The sequence below is a fragment of the Limanda limanda genome, chromosome 23, assembly GCF_963576545.1.
Source record: "Limanda limanda chromosome 23, fLimLim1.1, whole genome shotgun sequence".
NCBI lineage: Eukaryota > Metazoa > Chordata > Actinopteri > Pleuronectiformes > Pleuronectidae > Limanda > Limanda limanda.
In genome coordinates, this window is record NC_083658.1 from 4,952,691 (window position 1) to 4,973,479 (window position 20,789).

Sequence of the window (20,789 nt, forward strand, 5' to 3'; positions counted from 1 at the left end):
ACACACTTCCACTCTCTGATACCACACCACATCTTCTTCTTTCCCCTCTCTCCCTCCTCTTCCTGTTTCTCTCTCAGCTCACCAGATGGAGAGGGGGCGGTTGTATGTGTGTGTTCATGCATAGCCTACACATGGTTACCCATGAGTTTGCATATTTACATCCCTTTGCACATTTTGTCCTTATATCCTCCTCTGCTTCACCGAGGCACAGCACGGAGGAAAGCAGCGCTCACACAGGAACGAGTGGGATTTAAAGAGAGGAATGGAAGGATGGTCTGTGGAGACAATCACATGTGAGCAGGAGAAGTGTGTCACACCACCTGGTTCCCCCTGCCCAGTTCAGACTGGTTTCAGGGACTGGGAAGTGTTATCAGGCATCATTTGATAAATCCAATCTGACAGGACGTTTGCATCTTGAAAACTGGATTGTTAATATACAGAGAGAGAGAGAGAGGCAGTGCTAAGCTTCAGCAGGGAGAGAGAGAGAGAGAGAGAAGGGGGAGGGAGAGAGAGGGAGGGTGTGCATGAGAGAGAGAGAGAGGGAGGGAGAGAGAGAGAGAGAGAGAGAGAGGGAGGGAGAGGGAGAGCATCCAGTCACCAGGAGAAGCTCCACCATCATCACACTGAAGGTATACGAGAGGCACCAGGAGACTATATTCCTCTAGAATCATGGACGGGACAAAGCCGGCCCTGGAGTCCACCGCGGAGGAGACCCCCGAGGAGGGACAGGAGAGCAAAGGTACGCGCAGCTTTGTGTCCTCAAGCCCCCCCCCCCCCCCCCATTTGCGTGTGCGCGCCAGCCCTGATCGGTTTAACCTACTTGCAATGGCTCCATGCTCGTGCACGACACAATAGCGGTTCCGTGCCGTTTCTCCAATATATCAGTATAAATCAGTATCCAGTATGCGTGTGCATTCTCTGCAATTTTGTCGTTTTGTGGAGAAGAAGAAGAGGGTGGGCGGGCGGGTGGGGGGGTAGGAAGGGGGGGTGCACGGTGCTGGGTTTATGAAGCGTAATAATAATAACGCACAATTTGTTTTCCTCGCATCAATGCATGATCGGGAGCTTATTTTCCCAGCTGGTAAATAAAGCGGATCGACGGCTGCAGCGCACGGAGCCGAGTGTGTGCGTGTGTGTGTGTGTGTGTGTGTGTGTGTGTGTGTGTGTGTGACGAGGTTCATTAGACACGAAGGAGGCTGCAGAAGAGACGATGCTCCTGACGCACAGGGATGGATGTGTGTGTCCATCACTCACACACACACACACACACACACACTCCAGCCCCATCATCTCTTTATTCTCACCGAGGGGATCGAACGCACGGAAAAACACGCACGGATCCTGGTGTCTTTTGCGACGTGCACGCGCAATCAGCAATGGTGCTTTAGGTGCGCGCCGCAGATCAGACTCAAATTTGCGGATTTAGTCCAAATCTGCATCAAACTGTTGCTGCTGCTCATCCTCAGTGTGTGTGTGTGTGTTTGTGTGCGTGTGTGTGTGTGTGTGTGTGTGCGTGTGGGCGTGTCTTTGTGTGTTGGAGGACCCCCCCCCTCCATACAGAGTGGAAGGGACTGTGGGTTGTGGAGCTCCTGGATGGCACCTCCATGTTGGTTATCGAACAAATTAGATATCGACGCACAGTTTAAACACATTAAATCGTGCAGATGTTGCAGGGGTGTGAGGGCAAAAATGAAAAATGGGGGGGAAAACTAAGCATAATGAAAATTCAAGGGGTCTTATCTCTAATTTAGAACTATGTCCGTGAGGAGAAGGGTTGCAGCTGATCTGGCATGAAGCCTCTTTGGCCTCTTGGCTGTTGGAGCGCATGACACCGAGTAGGAGTGCATGGACCCAGGGGGATTTACACAAACACACACACACACACACACACACACCTCACCACCACCCTTCAGTTTCATGTGTGCCAGTGTGTTGGGTCGGACGTCTTCCAATGTAAAACATCTGGACACAAACAATCTGATTTCCACCTTCAGTGCGACTCTGGAAGCAGATTTCAGTTCCACTCATATCTTTGCAACCGGTGGATGAGAGGCGGCCATGTTTGAAACTTCTGCACGTTTTATTCTCTAGTCAGATCTTTGCGACCTTCTCAACATCTGTGCGTCACGTGGCCACTTGTTGTCCCTGCAGCTGGAGCTGAGGGTCACCGAGTCGCCGAATCACAATCGTCCCTCAACGGTGAAAAGAGAAGAGACATTACATCATCCTCTCCCGAGGCGTGCAGCTACCACACAGGCCAGTGCCCAATGAGAGCCCACTTGCAACTTCAGCTGATAGTGGAGCAGCAGGGCGGCCATATTTATACTTAGCAATTAACCCTCTGATTTCCTTAATCGCCATTCTACATGGCAGCGGACAAACGTATCCCACTCACCCAGTTCAACCTCTCCAGTGCTCCAGGTGGGATGTTGCACAACCGATTTCCGCCCACACCAGCGCGTACTGGACCGATTTAGACTGGATTGGAGGACGGCCTGTTTGTCAGTGTAATCACTCGTGTGTGTGTGTGTGTGTGTGCCTTTGACATCTGGATTGTGACCATAAGCTTATAGCATCCATCAAGACGCTGGAGATTTACAGTGATGGGGGCAAGGAGGCGAGGGCTGTGGTGTAAGGAGCTTGTGCCCGAAGTGTTCACGCCAGCGCTGCCTCTTCAGCCCCATCGCCACATGTTCCGGATTCAGGAAGTTGTGAATTCACTTAAGAACCATCCATACATCTTTATTTAAGAGCAGGGTAGTTTCCATTTTCCAACACCATTAGTTATTGATGGGATTCAGTTCAAGTCGATGCCAGTGCACAGTGTGTAACATCACTCACACACAACTAGATAGACACATTACAGACTAATACATAGTATAAAGCGGAGGGTATTAATGTGATGCATTGCAGCCAACAGGATGTAACAGTAATCCAATGTTTAATCATATAACACTGACACAATACTTTTAATACTCAGGTTACATCTGTAACAGAGTACTTGTTCCACCACTGGTAGATTTGGGTCAAATATTTCAGGATAAATGATTTGTTCTTTGTGTAAAATGATCCGACAGGAAATCATCAGTATTAGTATTACTTTTTAGATCATATCTTAATTCCATCCATCCATTATCTATACTGCTCATCCTTTGGAGCCAATATCACATAATGAGCAAATTCTAATTCATACAAAAAATGAAAACAGTTTCTTCATTTTCTTAAACATGAAATATGATCCGGTATAAAGTTAAGTTCTCCGTAAAGCCTTAAACAGGAATAGTTAACATGTTGCATTTTGCTTCTTTAAAAAAGCAATAATCAGAAAATGCTTGTATTTTAACCTGAATTAAGTCTTTAAATGAATAAGATTTAGCTCCACACTGATGACTCTAGCCCATATGTGGCTTTAATTTGACCGTTTGTCTCGTTCCCAGTCTTTGTGGTGAACAGCCGCTGAATGGCTGCGACTGCATTAGCCGCCTTAATGATGGTAAACAGTCCGTGGTCTTGATTGCGGCGCCGTCGTGTCTTTCTGCGGCGTCTCTGCATGACACTGAGCTGAGAGTAATTACAAACTGGAAGAAATCAACACGGAACACGGGCATGTTTATAATCCGGGGGAGCGGCTGCTGATGCTGCTGATGCCTCTGCTGTTGTTGTTGGTGGGGATATGGAATGGATTGATCTTTTTTGCTTGATTGCTTCCTATAATCTTTCATCTGCATCTCTGTCGAGGTTTGAACGCCGCGCTCAGGACGGCGGATAACGAGACATCACCGACGCTCTCTGAGGCACAATCAAATCTGATTCCATTAGTACGAGACGGTTTGATTAGAGAAAGAGAAATTCCCATGAGACGCTTTTATTTGAACCTTTCATGTGGCTCCCGAAAAGCGGCTTTGGAGTGGACTGTCCACGTCTGTCTGTCGTCCCCTTTGTTTGAAATGCTCACACACACCTTCCTCCTCTTCTCTCTCTCTGTGCGTGTGTGTGTGTGTGTGTTTGTGTGTGTGTGTGTGTGTGTGTGTGCGTGCGTGTGTGTGTGTGTTTGTGTGTGTGTGTGTGTGTGTGTGTGTGTGTGTGTGTGTGTGTGTGTGTGTGTGTGTGTGTGTGTGTGTGTGTGTGTGTGTGTGTGTGTGTGAATCTCTTACATAACGCTCCTCAGTCCTCAGCTGCCATGATGCTCAGTTCAGAACCGGAGGAGATTACATCATCGTCTGGAGCGGTGCAGGTTCTGTTGAATTCTCTGCTGCAGCGTCTGAAGCACAAAGAGAGTTTCCTCTTAATCAGTGTTTCTCATCACATCTTACTTGAGGAAATTTCGAATTTCTCTGGGTAAACGACGAAAATGTTGAATAAAGAGATCTGCACCAAACCAACCAGCCGAAGAGGAAATTAGATTTTACTTTTAAACTGCACCCAAACGTCCTCAGGAAGGGACGTCCTCTCGCCAAAAGGTTGCAAGTAGATTTATTTGGTGTTTTCCAAGAGTGGGAGCTACTGCGTTAGGTAATTAATTAATAGGATAATTAATTAGATCAATCGCTGTTTGAAGTAAAAAGCTTCTCAAATGGGATTAAGTGCTCCTATGACATTTGATGTCAATATGTCCTGACATTTTATACAGAAGTTGAATTAAAAGTGGAGCAAATAATCACCTGATATTGAAAATAAGAAGTCAATATTTGTTGCATCCCTAAGGTTGTCTCCTGAAGACCTCCAATAGATGTTACATAAGGATGAAAGGCACACAGGTGGGGGGTCATTTGAGTAAATCAGAAACCAGCGGTGGGAATCTAAAGGTCGACCCCTGTTGGATTCGCTCCAGTCGGGTGTGGCGACCGAAGAGGAGCTGGTGTCTCAAGCATCACATGTTTCATATTGTGTAAAACATTATTATTCTTTATGGATCATAGCTGCTGCAGAGAAGGTGATAGAGACACTGAAGAGAGAGACACTGAATCCCTCATTTGACCTCAAGTATAATAACCTGCAAAGCACACACACACACAAATCATCAGAAGCATCCACTCCAAACTCCGAAAGTAAATTAAAGTGATTATTAGGTTTGTGTGGGTCCAGAATAAAAATGTAGGGCGGAGAGAGGGTAAATCATCACTTAGAAGACACACACTTTACACAATGTCAGTGTAAAAAAAAACAAAGTGCTTGTTGTCTAATGTGATGTGGTTTCTTATTATAAAAAGTCATTTTGAGGAATCCGAAGCTGTCCAAAGTTGGTATTAAGAATATATATAAAGTATAAAGCATGTTTAAAGAGCTGAACAGGCTAAAAATATGATTCATTGGTGTATGGTAACACACACAAGACACAATAAATTACTAGAAAAGATTATCTTCCTATCAAAGATTTTTTATAGCAGCCCTCTCCTGCACAGGGGCTCTGAACCTGACACGTCCTGACGGCATCAACCCAAGAAAAAGGGTGTGAAGCAGGTGGGAAGCGTCACTGAGGATCCTGTTGTGTCAACTGCTTTGGGTGATTTTTCTGAGAACTGCTTGTGTGCACTGCAGCCTCTGATCTTTGAGTTTGGCTTTAATCTTCACAGGCAGGTGACCAAACCACAACACAACGCGGTAGAATACGACACTTTAATCAGAGCTTGACTGACAATATTGGGAAATAAAGGCGCCCACACAAAGCTGCTGGTTGTTTTCTTCCTGTTACAGTCACGTGATTAATCCAAGATAAAACGTGGAGTCTGGGTCAAACGCGATGAAAATTGAACGGAAACTTGACAGCGGTTTTCTTTGCTTTCATTCGCATGCAAGAGATAAAAATAAAATCCCCTAAGACGAGAGACTCCTCATTAAAATCAATTACGCTCATGATGTGGACATCTTCTCATGTCCAAATACCCTGAATCCTTTTTATTAAACTCCCACAATCCTCTTGGATGTGTCCCTTTTAAGGTTCCCCTGCTTATAGATTTTCCCAAACACAAACACACAAACACTCCATCACACACAAACACACACACACTCCCTCACACACACCCTTCGGCCCGGAGGTGTGTGAGGTTGTGTGAGCATGTGAGAGCCGTCACACAGGGAGAAGCTCATGTGTTCCTCATTTGAAGCCGTTGGCCCAAAGCATGCTGTCAGCCTCCATCTGGATGTGTGTGTGTGTGTGTGTGTTTGTGTGTGTGTTGTTTACGTGTCAGTGACCAGGGTTGGTTGAGGGGAATGTGTGTGTCGGTGCTTTATCTTATGTGTGTGGTCTTCAGCCCACTCAGTCGCAACAATGTGGTCCCATTTAAATACACTTTTTTTCCAGTATTAATCAATCCTCTGCTACTCTGATAATTGATTAGATCTATTGATTGACTCCATAGAGTGGTCGTAAACTGAGAATCCAGATCCAAAGACTACAATACCCATGAGCCTCAGTCACTGTTACGCTGACTAAAAAAGCACAAGCAATTTAGAGCAATGTTGTCGATAAGAAAACTGCTTTTGTGCAACTATAACTTAGAATGATGATGCAAAATGGAGGTGATACGGACAAACAAAAGGAGTAGAAGTTTAATAGACTATTTATTGAGATGAATCTATAAATAAAATGATTATTTCAGCTGTAAAGAGTTTAGAAATCTTGATGTCATCGCCCTCCATGTTAGAGCCCGGCTCGGCGGCGGGTGTATGAATAGCAGCGGCAGGCTGGCGCAGCGTGTCTTGTTCCTGACTCATGCCAACCTCCTCTGGCCGGGTTCCATCGCCCACTGATGCCCAATCTGCTCCTCTCATCCACGGCCCGCAAAGAGCCTGATGCCGATTAGCGCTCATCACGGAGACGGCTGACATTGACAAACGACCGCGGCGCACCGAACAACCTCCGTTTAGGGTGGGGTCGGTTTCCAGCCCACTTGTGCTGATTGTGCTGCTCTCAGATCGGAGTTTCTCCACAGTTTTCATAAAATCTTTCCTGACCCAGACCGCATCCTTCCACAAAGTGTCGTGGAAATCCTGAGAACTAACAAACACATGTAGATGAAAGTGTTCCCTCCTTGGCTGAAGTAACTGAAATCAGCCTTTAAAGAAAGAGACTCTCTGCAGGATCTCATATTTGAGAGCTCATGCTCAGTGGGGAACCTTGTGCCAACCACACACACACACACACACACACATACACACACGCGCACGCACACACAATGTTAATCGACCCCCTGAGGCTGCTGGAAAGTGAATCTTAATAATCACATCAGGGCGAAGGGGGGGTGGAGCGGAGGCGGAGGGCCGCTGACTTCTTTGACATCTCAGGGAAAGTGACATTAGCCAAGTGAGTTGCGTAACAGCTGAGCCATCCAGCTGCCTGGCCACGGCACGCCTGGCCAGGGGGGCCATTTTACATTTTGGTTGAACAAGACTCAAACTAAAAGCGTTCACTCCGCTCGGTCGAGCATCTCAGGACAGGTGGTCCGGCTTCTTCGCCTGAGACCACCGGAGACCACCGGAGACGAGAGGACACTGCTCAGACAGTTTTCACTCTCACTGGAATCTGCAGCCACTTTTTAATTAAAGGAAACAAGTAAAAGCCCATTTCTGCAAAGATGAAATGAATATATAGTGAGTTTATTTTATTTTTTGGGGGTATTTTGTAAAATGTTCGTCAATTTCCCAGAGAATAATCTTGATATTAAAAGTAGAGACATGTTTAGGGGACTGGTTTTTATGAACGTGTGCTATTTGGTGTAAATCCAAACCCTGGATCTAGTTTATTTGAATGTGGTTTCGTGAGGGAGCTGTTGTTTCCTGGCGTGCAGAGGTTCCAGCGTCTGCTCCTCGGCCCATCTGCGTATCTGTTTGTGTTTGTTGACTTGTTTTTTGTGCGTCCAACATGGCTCGGTGCGCTCGCTGTCCCTCGCCCAGCTGCCAGAGTTTGGCCCAGTTTGACCACACACACAAATGTAGAGTGAACCAACATCCCTCAGATCAGTTGGGTAAAAGTATTGATCACTCGGAGGTTCGCTAATAACAGGATTTAACAGCTGTGCGGTTCATCACGCTCAATTACCCCGAGCCAGATGCTGACCTTGTGGTATTCATAATGCTGCACACCCAGCCCAGGGCTTCTCACAAACAAAAGATTAGGGTCAGTTATGCACCGTGGGAAAAATAGGGGGGGGGGAACAATGGTTCTGGTCGAGGACGGTGACGGCCGCTGGCATCGTCCTCTCACCTGGCGCCGAGCATATTGCCTCCTCAAGCCGATGACTCACGTTTGCCTCGTGTTGGATGAATGGGCTTCAGGGTTAAGCACGGGACCACCGGGGGGTTAAGGTGATTTTCTCTAACGGGAAATTGAACTAAATGGATGTTCTAAAGCGCTCTGTGAACGGGAAGAGCAACTTTGGATTAGGGAGCCGCCATCTTGTGCCTTTCACATCGCTGGTGGAAGATGCTACGTTCTCTCGCCTCCTTCTTTTTCTACTATTATCTGACATCTAACAAAACAAGTGATTGATGAGCTGAGGAAGTAGTCGGCAAGTTACTTCATCATATAAATCATGAGTTGTTTTGACACCTTTGCAGAGAGTGATCAAATTCTGAGTCAAGATTCATTAAGATAACAGTACTAGACTTCTTTCTTGATTTTTCTGATCACTCAAGTGCTCGAGTTTCCTTCCGTATCTTTTATTCAGCCCCCTGGTGGTCGACAAAAGTGCAAAATAAGGTTGTGACAAACCGGAATGATTCTTTAATGTCGCTCCGTCTTGCTTTTCTCTTTATGACGATGCAGCTTCAGTGTTTCATCAAAAGCTTTCATCAAAGCTCCGAGGAGTTTTTTTCATCCTTCGGCTCGAGTGAAAAGATGGAAATCACCCGAGCTGAAGTTATGAGGTTACGAGTCGTTTTGTGTGTGTGTGTGTGTGTGTGTGTGTGTTTGTGTGAGTGTGTGTGTGTGTGTGTGCGTGTGCGTGTGCGTGTGCGTGTGTGTGACGTCTGCTGCCATCAAACAGATGGGACTCTCTTTTTCATCTCTACCAGAGGAGAGATGCATCCTCCCATCTCTTCCTCCTTTACTCTACCTCACCTTTCCTTTCTCCTCCCCCCTCTCTCTCTCTCTCTTTGAAGCACTCCTCGACTCTTGAGCAATCTACCCATAATGCACTGTGAGGGGGGAAAATGCCCCATAATGAATACAGCACTTCCAAATTGGAGTACAGCCGCAGGCAGGCACCAGACCGGCCGCTGAAATATTCACAAAGCTCTAATGTCGTTATTCCTGGCAGATGCACCACGCGTCCGAACAGTTGGCGATAATCACGCCGGGCCACTGAGTTCTACAGTTTATAGCAAATCATCAACTACCAGGACAGTCGCTGTATAATCTCTCTCTGTGCTCGGCTCGTGATTTATATTTAAATCTCTGCTTTATGGGCAGAGAGAGAGAGAAATCAATTCTGCTGGAGAATGGATGGATTCAGTTTAAGGTGAACGCTGCAGATCAAGGGAAACACGGATGAGATTAACCTCAGTGCTCTGGGATGGTTTTAAATGCGACGAGTTCAATGTGACGCGTGTGAGGCGACAGGCATCGGGGGGGGATTATTATTCCGAGGCCGACGCCCCTCACTTGGAGCCGTGGGTGTCGGGTGATTGACAGGAAGCAGAGCGCGATGGACAAAAGACGTCAGCCACCGGTGACAGGTCCTGTGTCTACGCCAAGCCACGCCCTCCTTCGTCCAATCAAAGAGCTCGAAACACCGTCTCGGCCAATGAAACGACTTGAACCATGAATGCGATGAAAGACAAAAAAAATGACAGATGACGGTTTTGTATTGTGGGGATTATCTCCTTCCGGGCAGTTGTGTAATCTTGTGTAAATGCTCGAAATAATTTAAACCTAAAACGTCTAGAATTAGCTTGTATATAAGCAAACTGGAGCATTTGGCAGCCATGTTTGTTTCCCCTCCGGGTGGAGACCAAACTCGAAGCTTAAAGAAAAGTGAATTCAGGATCTGAATGTGTGATAACGATGCTTCATATCTGCCGTATGCGTATCTTAGCAACCGGGAGAGAAAACCTCCTCTTCTCCTGCATCTGTCTCCCTTTGACTTCAAAATAATACGATCTCAGTTTGACCCACATCCGGGAATCCAGAGCATAAACGTGGATGGAGGAGAATCTACATCTCCCTCCTTCCATTTTCTTGTCAACGCTTTCTTTTCCTTTACATCCATGTTGGGTTTCTGTTTGTTTTATCTGCTAAAAATTTGGGGCAATTGTTACAATTCAGCACCAAACCTTTGGGTTCTGACTGAAGCTGCTTCACCGGTGTGTGTCTGTGTGTGTGAGGGAGGAGAGAGAGGCAGCGGCGGAGGAGGAGGACGACACTACCGCTGAACTGGGTCGTGGGTAACATGTTGCTATGGCAACTGCTATTTGCCGGCCCTGGGGCCAAGAGCTGATTTTCGCTTACACTTTCTCTCATCGCGCGCTCGCTCTCGTTCTTTCTCTCTCCTCTTTCTTCCTCGCTTGCTCGCTTGCTCGCCATGCCTCTTTCTTCACCTCCATCTCGTCTTTTTCCTCTTCCCTTTGTTCCTATGCTCGCCTCCCATCAAGCCTCCACCCGGCCTTCCTCTCCGCTCAGCGCTGCTTCTCGTTCTCCGTCTCTCACACTCCTCACTCTTTTGCCTTTTCTCCCACTCTCACTCCATCCTTTTGTCTTTGCAGTTGGAGAAATAATCTATTATCCCTCTTTTTGCTCAACTGTCGCCCACGGCCGCAAATTGAAATCCTAATTGCGAGTTCCATCCCGCCGGCAGCAGCAGCCTTTTTGCTTTAAGAGACAGTGCGTGAAACGTCCCCAGAAAAACCGATGCATCGTCGTCGCTCAGTAGATTGTCTCGATGATACACGACGGAGAATTCCAACAGGGGCTTAACGTATTGTCTCAGTGATAAACTCCAGCCGGCTCGCTGCCATATTTCAAACTAAGAGCAGAGAAGAAGAGGAGGCAGGAGCGGAGGAAGCGAGATGCAGCGAGGTGTAACACCAGAGCAATGGGTCGGCCTCGGTGTGTCACCTAAATTCTACTCCAATGAATAGCCCATTGATTTCCATTAGGGCCGGCAGGGGCTGACCACTCCGTCTGGTTCCCATTAGCACGCTTTAAAACGGAGGCTGACGAGCAGCCATCACAGCTGCAGGCGAACCGGATGAGGGTGTTTTAAAAGGAATCTATGAATTCATCCCTGAAGCTGCATGGGGCCAGGGGAGGAGGCGGAGTCAGAGCACCTGCCTCACGGCCTCACGGCGGCTTGACATGAGGCAGAGTCAAACGCTGTGATTCTCAGCGGCAGGTTTTGTTCAACTCTTTAAATAAAAGTCGACAGGAAGACAAACCTCCCACAACTACCTGTTGGGATCGACCTTTAACAGCAGGATGGAGTGTGAGTGTCGAGCGGCTTTTAAACAGCTTCCCTTGTCATCACGGTATCGACCCGTGAGTCCATCCCTTCCTTTCCCTTTCCTCCCGAGGCCTGGTCCTCGGCTCAGGAGCCGTCCAGCCTCATCAGCTCCACCTCTCTCCATCCGCCCGCTTCCTTCATTAACATTAATAGGATTTGGATCTATTATGCAACGAGGCTCCGCTGCGTTACGCAACCGGAGAGAACTCGTCAGCGGCCAAACACTTTGGAGGGGGAGCGGTCGCTTCGCAGATTTGTGGCTTTGTATTTTTGTATTCACTCAGACGTGGAATATGGGGCCGGCACGTGGAGCCTCAGAAACATCGATAACAAATGTCCACAGGGGTTGAAACACTACCTGAGCAGTAGAGTCAATAACAACTGGGAGGACAAAGAGGAGATGAGGGTATCAATTTCAAAATAAAATGATTTCCTCAGTATTTTGGTGAGGATGTTCTCCTGCAACACAATTGTATGTGTGTGTCTGTGTGTGTCTGTGTGTGTCTGTGTGTGTCTGTGTGTGTCTGTGTGTGTCTGTGTTTGTGGTTTAATCGCTTTTCATGGAAGGCCATCACCTCCCGTCAGACTCCATCAATCGAGTTTGACAACCGCTGATTTCACTCCAGCCTGTGTGAGTGTTACTAAATCTCATGTTCTCTCTGGAGCACCTGTCATATACGGTGCACATCACGAACAACCATCACCGGAACCCAGTTGTGTGTTTTATGTGTTAGTTGTGTTACGTCATGTGTGCGCTCGACATCCCAGCGCGATCTAAAGTGGTCAATCGTGTTTTCGGGGCTTTTACAAATAGAAGCGTCTCGATTCAACCAACTTCTGAACATGAAATAATGATGATGCCTCCGAGTTGCCAATTGGAGCGGGTTGTCATGGAAACAGCAAAGTGGCACACACAAGACAGTTCATTCTTTCATTTTTTTTCTTTTTTTTTTTTTCCCGGACTAACTTCCTGCTTTGCCAGAGGAGCTATTTTTATCAGGCGTTATATAAGACGCAACTCTTGTGCTGGATAAAATGTGTTATCTCCTCTCGGTCCTCGGTGATGAAGAGGATTCACGGTACGTTTCTCTACCTGCATATCTGAAGCCCATTACTCACATGGGGGGGGCTTCACATGCTGCCTCGGTTAATGGAAAACAAATTTACTAATTCATCATCATCGCTGTGCATAGAGCGCTCCAGCACGAGGAATCACTTATCCTCCGTCCTCATTTGGGAGATGGGAATGATGAGACTTTTTAAATTCACATGCAAATTCACAAGTAAATGAATCTTAATCCAACAGAAAACAAGCGTCAGTGTTTTAGGGGAACAACTCCTAACAAGCGCCACTTCCACATCATCCCTCCGGCGCCCCCTGGAAAATAGCTCCAGTCATTTATTTTGAAATTACTTATTTAGGATGAGATCATGACTTATTTATGCAGCCTGGTCGTAAGGAAGAAGAAACTTTTAGAAGTTTTTTCTTAAAAGACAAACAGTTTTTTAAGCGCACATGTAATATTCAGAGCTCGAAGCCGACGAGCACGGACTGTGAGAGAAGAGGGAGGACTGTTGTTCCTCCTCTTTGGACTCGGGGGGGGGGGGGGAGACGAGCGTGACACGCATGCCTCCACAGTCTCATCATGAATCTTGCAGACTGCTGCACACGAGTGATAATCAAACAGCCGTGTTGCGCCCGGTGTCGTCAGCAGAGCGAGCCTGGGAGGAGTCACGTGACACGTTGCACTCACATCCTCTTTGAGTCGGGCCTTCAGCCATTTGTTCGCTTTCACATCTGACCTGGACGGTTTCTCCTTGGATGCTCCTTAAAGCTTTTTTCGCTGTAGGGTCCAAATCTCTTTTTGAAATGCAACAGGAACCTCTTTGTGAAGTAACTCTCCCCTCTCTGTCTCCCCCTGCAGGATGCTTCGAGTGCTGCATCAAGTGTCTGGGCGGGGTGCCCTACGCCTCCCTGGTGGCCACCATCCTGTGCTTCTCAGGCGTGGCCCTGTTCTGCGGCTGCGGTCACGTGGCGCTGACCGGCACCCTGACCATGCTGGAGAACCACTTCTCCACGGTGACCAGCGACCACGCCACCCTGGCCCTGGTGTAAGTCCCCAGCCAGCAGCACACATCTCAAAATGGGTCTCACGGCTTTTTGGTGTTTAAAGTTTCTCGTCTCTTTTCCAGGATCCAAATCTTTCAGTACATCATCTACGGCGTGGCCTCCTTCTTCTTCGTCTACGCCATCCTCCTGCTGGCCGAGGGCTTCTACACCACCAGCGCCATCAAGAAGGAGCTGCAGAGCGACTTCAAGACCACCGCCTGCGGACGCTGCATCACCGCCTTCGTACGTCTCACACACACACACACCAGCAGCTGCTGCACATCAACACACACACACTGACCCCGGTCTCTCCACATTAAAGCCTCCGAATGACATTTAATTACTTCAACGTTTATTTATTTATTTCTTAAATTAGTGTTTACAGGCTCAGAAAAGTGGAAACAGTGAGTCATTGTGCGTAACAAGCCGGGACAAGGGTCATGTTGGAGGCACAACCGCACACCTCCACATGTTTATGCACACACACACACACACACACACACAAACACAAGCAAGACGCAAACACTCGAGCCTTGAGGCGACCCCTGACACAGTTTGTCCTTTCCAGCCTGATTACTCCAATTGCTGCAGATGTCCAGTAACATTCGCTTAAACATGGACTGTGAATGTGGAAAGAATAATATGAACTCACGGCTGAAACGTTCTCCTTCCTCCAGTTCCTGTTCCTGACCTACATCCTCTTCCTGGCCTTCCTGGCCATCTTCGGCTTCACGGCGATCCCGGTCTTCCTCTTCTTCAACATGTGGAGCACCTGCGCCGCCATGAGGTCTCCTGACGCCAACATCACCGTGCCCGACTCCATCTGTGTGGACGTCAGGCAGTATGGTCAGTGTCATTATCAAACCATTAAGACAAAGATATGTAATTGATGCTTTGTTGTACGTACACCTTTTTCTGCTTTGTCTATTCTGTAACATTAACGTTTTTTTGACCCTCCAGATAGAATCTAAAAAGATATGGTGAACAAACCGAGTCTATTGCACACTGACCAGACTGCTGTGGTGCTAACTCAGCTCTTTGGACTAATGGGTTAAATGTGTTCCAGAAACACAATCTGGCACATTCTGTGAAAAGTAATAAACTCCTTAAACACGTTGCATCTCCCTGCTGCATTCTGATGGCACGCTGAGCAACTCGCCTGTAAAGTTTAGGAGAAATTCCTCTGATCAAGCAAAGTCAGCTCAGAAACATTTGCACATGAGAAAACGTGCAGCCCAGGCTCACCTGCAGGACGCAGACTATTAAACCAGGCGTTTTACAAATGATTCAAAAGGACGTGTTCTGCTTTTTCTCCGTGTAAACGAAACACGTTCGAATCCAGCGACTAAAGAGCTGGATTGGGCCTCTAGGAAAATCCTCAGTATTATGGCACAGTAACACTCTCCTGTGATTGCATCTGTGCTCATGTGTTCGATGGCCTAATGTACAGCATGTGACCCACATTTGAACGACAGCTGGCCCGTACAGAGCAGGACGAGGGTCACATATGCTTCATTGGCAGTCGAGCTGCTGCTCTGCATGAAATATTAACTCCAATTACCCGGCAGACGTCAAATTCTTCTCTGAAGCAAGCTGATTCATCGTGGGAGACGTTTTTAATCACTGTTTTTGGGGAAAGAATTCGGCAAAAAAGGAGATTTTGATGAGAAGAATTGATAAAAAAAAATCCCTGCCTATGTAAAGAAGTGATTCAAGAGAGAGGCTCAGAGGCTCGGACAGCAGCAGCCCTGTTTCCTTTAATCTTTATCCATGATTCATAATGCCTTCAATCATACGGTCGGACTCGGGGGAGAAAAATAAAAGCCTCTTGTCTCTTTGTGTGTGATTCACGTTTCATCTTTCTGATCCCGCAGGTATTATTCCCTGGAACGCCACTCCGGGAAAAGCCTGTGGAGCGGCGCTCGGAGACATCTGTAACACGAGTGAGGTGAGAGGACACTGACCCTCTTCCTCTCCTCTTTTCAATCCATCTTTCCGTTCCGCCCCCTCACTGGTTTCTCTCTCCATCCACAGTTCTACCTGTCTTACCACCTCTACATCGTCGCTCTGGCCGGCGCCGGAGCCACCGTCATCGCACTGGTAAGTCCCGCCCCCCCCCTGATCGCCGCTGATAAAGGGCTGCTCGAAAATATGCAAGTTGCCATGGCGCGTGCATCTGTTGCCATAGCAACTCCGCCTCTGAGCGAGCGCTCACGCAGGGTCAGTGTTCCACTCGGCTGCGGAGGCGGACGTTTTGTTACGCGCTCGGATAAATGGGAGCGACTAGAACAAGAGAGAAGCACCTCTCCAGATGTTGTGTTGGGTCAAAGTCCTGAAAGTGTTTTTACAGCCAACTACCTGTGGGCGGTGGATGGAGAGAGAGAGAGAGAGAGAGAGAGAGAGAGAGAGAGAGAGAGAGAGAGAGAGAGAGAGAGAGAGAGAGAGAGAGGGATTTTTTTGGATTTTTAAATACCTACTTTATTCAGTTTTACAGAACAAGAGTAGGGCAATCAATTATTCCTTTCCATCAAAGAAATAGAGATTAAAAATGATAACAAACATTAAAATAAATTATAAAATATGGCTTAAATGCAATTAATTTTCTTTTACAGTGCAGATCGCTTCTTTGACACACCATGCATCCTTAAATGTTTCGAGATTTTTGCATTCAGCTCATAAAACCTGAAATCAACCACAACTCTGGCTTTTTACCAGGGCAGGAAACAGAGCAATGACATTAGTCCCTGGTTGTCGAGAGAGAGAGAGAGAGAGAGAGAGAGAGAGAGAGAGAGAGAGAGAGAGAAGAGAGAGAGAGAGAGAGAGAGAGAGAGAGAGAGAGAGAGAGAGAGAGAGAGAGAGAGAGAGAGAGAGAGAGAGAGAGAGCGAGAGAGAGAGAGAGAGAGAGAAGCAACTGAGCCAAAGAGCATCAGTATCCACTAGGAGGAGAATGATCTGCTCTGGTTTGTCCTGTGTTCCTGAAGGCGTCATCAATAGATCACAGGAAAGATCTGGCGCCATGATTCTGACATTAAGTCCATATATGGAATCAGGAAGCAGCATCACAGTTCCTCTTGTTTCCCTGCAGATCCACTACCTGATGATCCTGGCGGCCAACTGGGCCTACCTGAAGAGCGCCGTGTCCACGCACGAGTACCAGGACATCAAGACCAAGGACGACGCCGACCTGGAGGCCGAGGCGCGCTCCAAGGACGGCCAGAACTCCTCCTCCTACTCATAAGGATGAGAGGCCGCTCCCCCGCCGCCACCCACCCCCCCTCCTCCACACCTCAACCCTCACCCCACCACCACCACCACCCCTCTCCCTCTGTTAAAACAAACCACCTCGGTCGTGTTTGATCGTCCCCCCAGCCCGATGATGCTCCATCCTCTTCCTCCTCCGCCATGTTTGTTGGGCGCTGTGGGAGCGACCCGCACCAGGAGGGGAAGAGGATGGAGGATCGGGGGGAAGCGTCTCCTCCCCCCCCCGTGCTTGTGGGCGGCGGCGGCTCGTGAACATGGCGCGGCTGTGACGGCCTCGCGCCCTGAGCCAGCACAGCCTCTCCTCTCAGCCGGAAAAAAAAACATTGTTCACTGTCGGCCACAGAGAAGCCAGGCAGCGACCAACTTCCTCCATTTTTTTTTTTGGTGTTTTATATGCATATATATATGAATATGAATATATTGTGCGAATGTGTATGAATGTTGTTGTTTTTTTTAATACTCTGAAAAGTATGCCAGGTACTATAATGACCTTTCTTTCTCTTCTTTCGACGTTTTTGCGCTCATTGTTTTTTTCTCTCCTTTACTTTTCTTCTCCATCTTTAACTTTCTATTTCTAATGCTTGATACGTGTTGCACTATTTAAGAGAGAAAAAAAAACGAGGAGAGTGAAAAAAATCCCCTAAAAACACAAAGCACCCCAGGCCCCTCCCCCTTCCCCCCCGGCTCATAAAAATACCTAAAAAATCTCAAATCATGAACATTTACATCAATCAACCAGAGACCAGAGGTGTAGCTCACTTCTTTCTTTTTTTTACAAGGAAAAGTTTTGGGAAAGTTTTTAGATGAGAACATTGAAACCTCTCTCTCTCATGTGTGTGTGACGTTAAGCTTCAAACACAAGACAACTAGCTGAAGGTCCAAGGGTCCAAAATCCACCTACCTACATTTCTAATACTCACAAATGAACACATTAAATATTATTTGTTTTATTTACACAAAAGTGTAAAAACAACAAGTTATGGTTTACAATGGCCGGAGTAGATCTTGGCAGGTGCAACAAACTAGCTAAAGACTATAAACTTACATGCAACCACTTAATTAAAAAAGAGCAAAATATACTTTATTACTTATATTATTAAATTAGTAATTGATGTTCTTTGATGTTTTCATCATGATCTCTGATGTAATATCAATCTTCTCATCTAAATCTTTGCAAGAATCCATTATTTCCCCATTCTTTTTTAAACTTCTACGTTTCTTTTGCTACACTTATCACCAGCGGCAGCAAAAATGAAACAACTCTTTTCCGACTTGTTTTTCCGTAAAGAAAAAGTCACACACACACACACACACACACACACACACACACACACACACACACATACACACACACACACACACAAACACACACGAACACACACGAACACACCTCAGGTATCAAACCAAATCAGATCTTAGCCCGTTGCGTTCTTTTCCAAACACTTATCCTTATTGGATTGATTCGCTGTCCTGTGTGAATTATATATTCAATATGATTCCCTAATTTTGTAAAACTTCTCCTTTTGTGAATGAAGTTCACCTGTAAATATTCTAATCTCACAAAAAAAAAATCCAGATTTACACGTCTCCCAGAAGGAGAACACAATCAGTGATTTTGCCATGCTCTTCTATTATTATTATTATTATTATTTTTCCACAAATATATGTAAATGTACCCTTTGCGATATGTGTTTAGCACTCAAATACTAGTTCTGCATTTGATATAATAATTGTAATGTAACATCTTCAATGATATGTCGTGAGAGGGAAACAGTGCAGTCATGATATGATGGATTGAGGTGCTCGTGACGTGTACATTTTAAAATTATTTAAGAAAAAAAAATGGGAATTGATTTTTATCGTTTGATCAGTTTTAGGCAGCTTGTGATTCTGTAACAATGATTTTCTTTCTTGCTTATTTTTGTTCGAGTTGGAAAAAACACGTCACTTTTTTTTGTATTCTTTCCTTTTTGCTTTTTCGACGTCATGCTTCTCATGTGAGCCACAGAAACTGGTTTGGATGTTTACACTCTGCATAAAACAAGTCAGGAATTTTCATACATTGATTTTATAATCAAATATGGTTTGATAATCATAAACGATATTCCAAACGGAACGTCACCGGTTAGTTCACCCGTAAAAAAAAACACTGAAGAAGACACATTTTTGAACTTTGATGGGATGAAGCATGTCGGTATCGTCCATGTGTGCAGCTGTCTACTCTGTATAAAAAAGGACTATATTGCCATGTGTGTTATGTTTGATAAATATACGTGCTTTGCCGCCAGGTTGATGTAAAGGCAAACTTCAATTTCCTATAAGACGATGCGTGTCAGGGTGTTGTTGTTTCCTTGTTGTTTGCATGAAGGAGACATGACTGTGTCTTTGCAGTTTTTCAGGTGATGTGTAGTCAATTGTTCTGACAACTATGGTAGGCGGTGTTTGACCCCCTCCTCCTCCTCCTCCTCCTCCTCCTCCTCCTCCCCCGTCCCCCTCTCCACCCACTCTTTTCTAAAGAAAACTCCATTGTACTTTGATGGCATTGTAGTCCCCCTGTAGGTGTTTTCATTATTGGTTTTATTTTTTAAGTTGGAAATAGTTATATGACTCCTATATAGTGATGATTTTTGTAACCTTCTCTAGTAAAACCGATATTTTTTATTATCGTGACACCGTCGTCTCCTGCCTCTTTCTTGAGTTCGGGTCTCTGAAGTGATCGAAGAATCTAAAATCAACGTCAAATGTGGTTGAAAGGAATATTTATTACCATACAGTAAGTTTATTTGATTCAAAACTTTCCCACTCTGCATACGCCTCGTTTCTTAATAAAGATTTCTGCCCCAATTCTTCAGAAAATTCCCAGAAGAATGTGGAAAAACAGACTCTCACAATGTTAAAGTGAAAAAAGAATTCCTGGATCCACACCAGAAACGCAGCCATTCTCTCCTGACCCATATTTCCTCCTCCCACCAAGTTTCATGCTAATCCGTTAAGTAGTTTTTTGGGTAATCCTGCTACAACTAAGAGGAAAACAAATGCAGATGAAAACTCCTTTGGGGAGTAAAAATACCCATAAAACCCAGGATGACCTCTGAAAATAGATTTTTATATTCAAGCAACATTCCACAACTCAAGGTATTAAATGATTATAATGTAAGAAACAGAAAAACAGCATGCTGGAATCATAAAATCGGAATAAGGTGCTTAAATGAATCCATGCAACCCATAAAAATAATTTAACCACAACAATAAAGAAATGATAGATTTGTAATTACACCTGTAGTAACCTGAACCTTTCTGCTGGTTGAATAACTGAGCTCCTGAGCGCTGCCTCCACAAAACAAAACCACATCTCACCTCAATCGAGAGCTGTGTGATTCCTCAGACCTCAGTGGAAACCGTCAGTTTGTTTCTTCACAGCTCTGATGTGGAATCAGGATGTGGTTCCAGCACATTACGTTTGTGAAACTACTGAAACAACCGCAACCGCAGTCCTGCAGGTGTCTCCACTCACACACTGCAGAGTCTGACCCACATTCACTCAAAGGATATAACACTGTTCATTTAGTACGCACATTCAAATTGGAACTGGAGAAATCATCCGAAGCAGTGTGTCTATGAAACCACAAATGGGGGAAAACCTCTGATTTTTGGTAAATGGGACAAAGAGGGTTTTCAAAAAAAAGATATCACGTATTTTCCCTCTATTTCATTCGTGGCCACTGACTGGGAGTCATGTGCCTCGGAGGAATGAGATCAGAGAGGCCACAGTGTCCCAGGAACTTCAGGGTCAACACACACACACATTATAGCAACAACTGTATTAAAAGAAACAATCTCTGCTGTGGCACCGTTCACCAACAAGCAAATATACAAGATGATCATGTGATTAAAAACATCAAATCTAATCTATTAAGATAATTATAACAAATTTAGATGCAAAGTCGTGATATAATATTTCAAAACGGTTTGTCACTATT

At 45.9% G+C, this 20,789-nt stretch overlaps 1 protein-coding gene across 1 annotated transcript; it reads left to right on the top strand.

The window, feature by feature from the left end:
• The first annotated feature begins 606 nt into the window (after window positions 1–606).
• Window positions 607–16,786, top strand: LOC132996656 (neuronal membrane glycoprotein M6-b-like). The gene is made up of 7 exons (XM_061066984.1): window positions 607–739; window positions 13,364–13,550; window positions 13,632–13,791; window positions 14,226–14,394; window positions 15,423–15,496; window positions 15,583–15,648; window positions 16,634–16,786. The coding sequence occupies exons 1-7, from the start codon at window positions 670–672 to the stop codon at window positions 16,784–16,786; spliced, it is 879 nt and encodes a 292-aa protein (XP_060922967.1). The 5' UTR covers window positions 607–669.
• The last annotated feature ends 4,003 nt before the right edge of the window (window positions 16,787–20,789 follow it).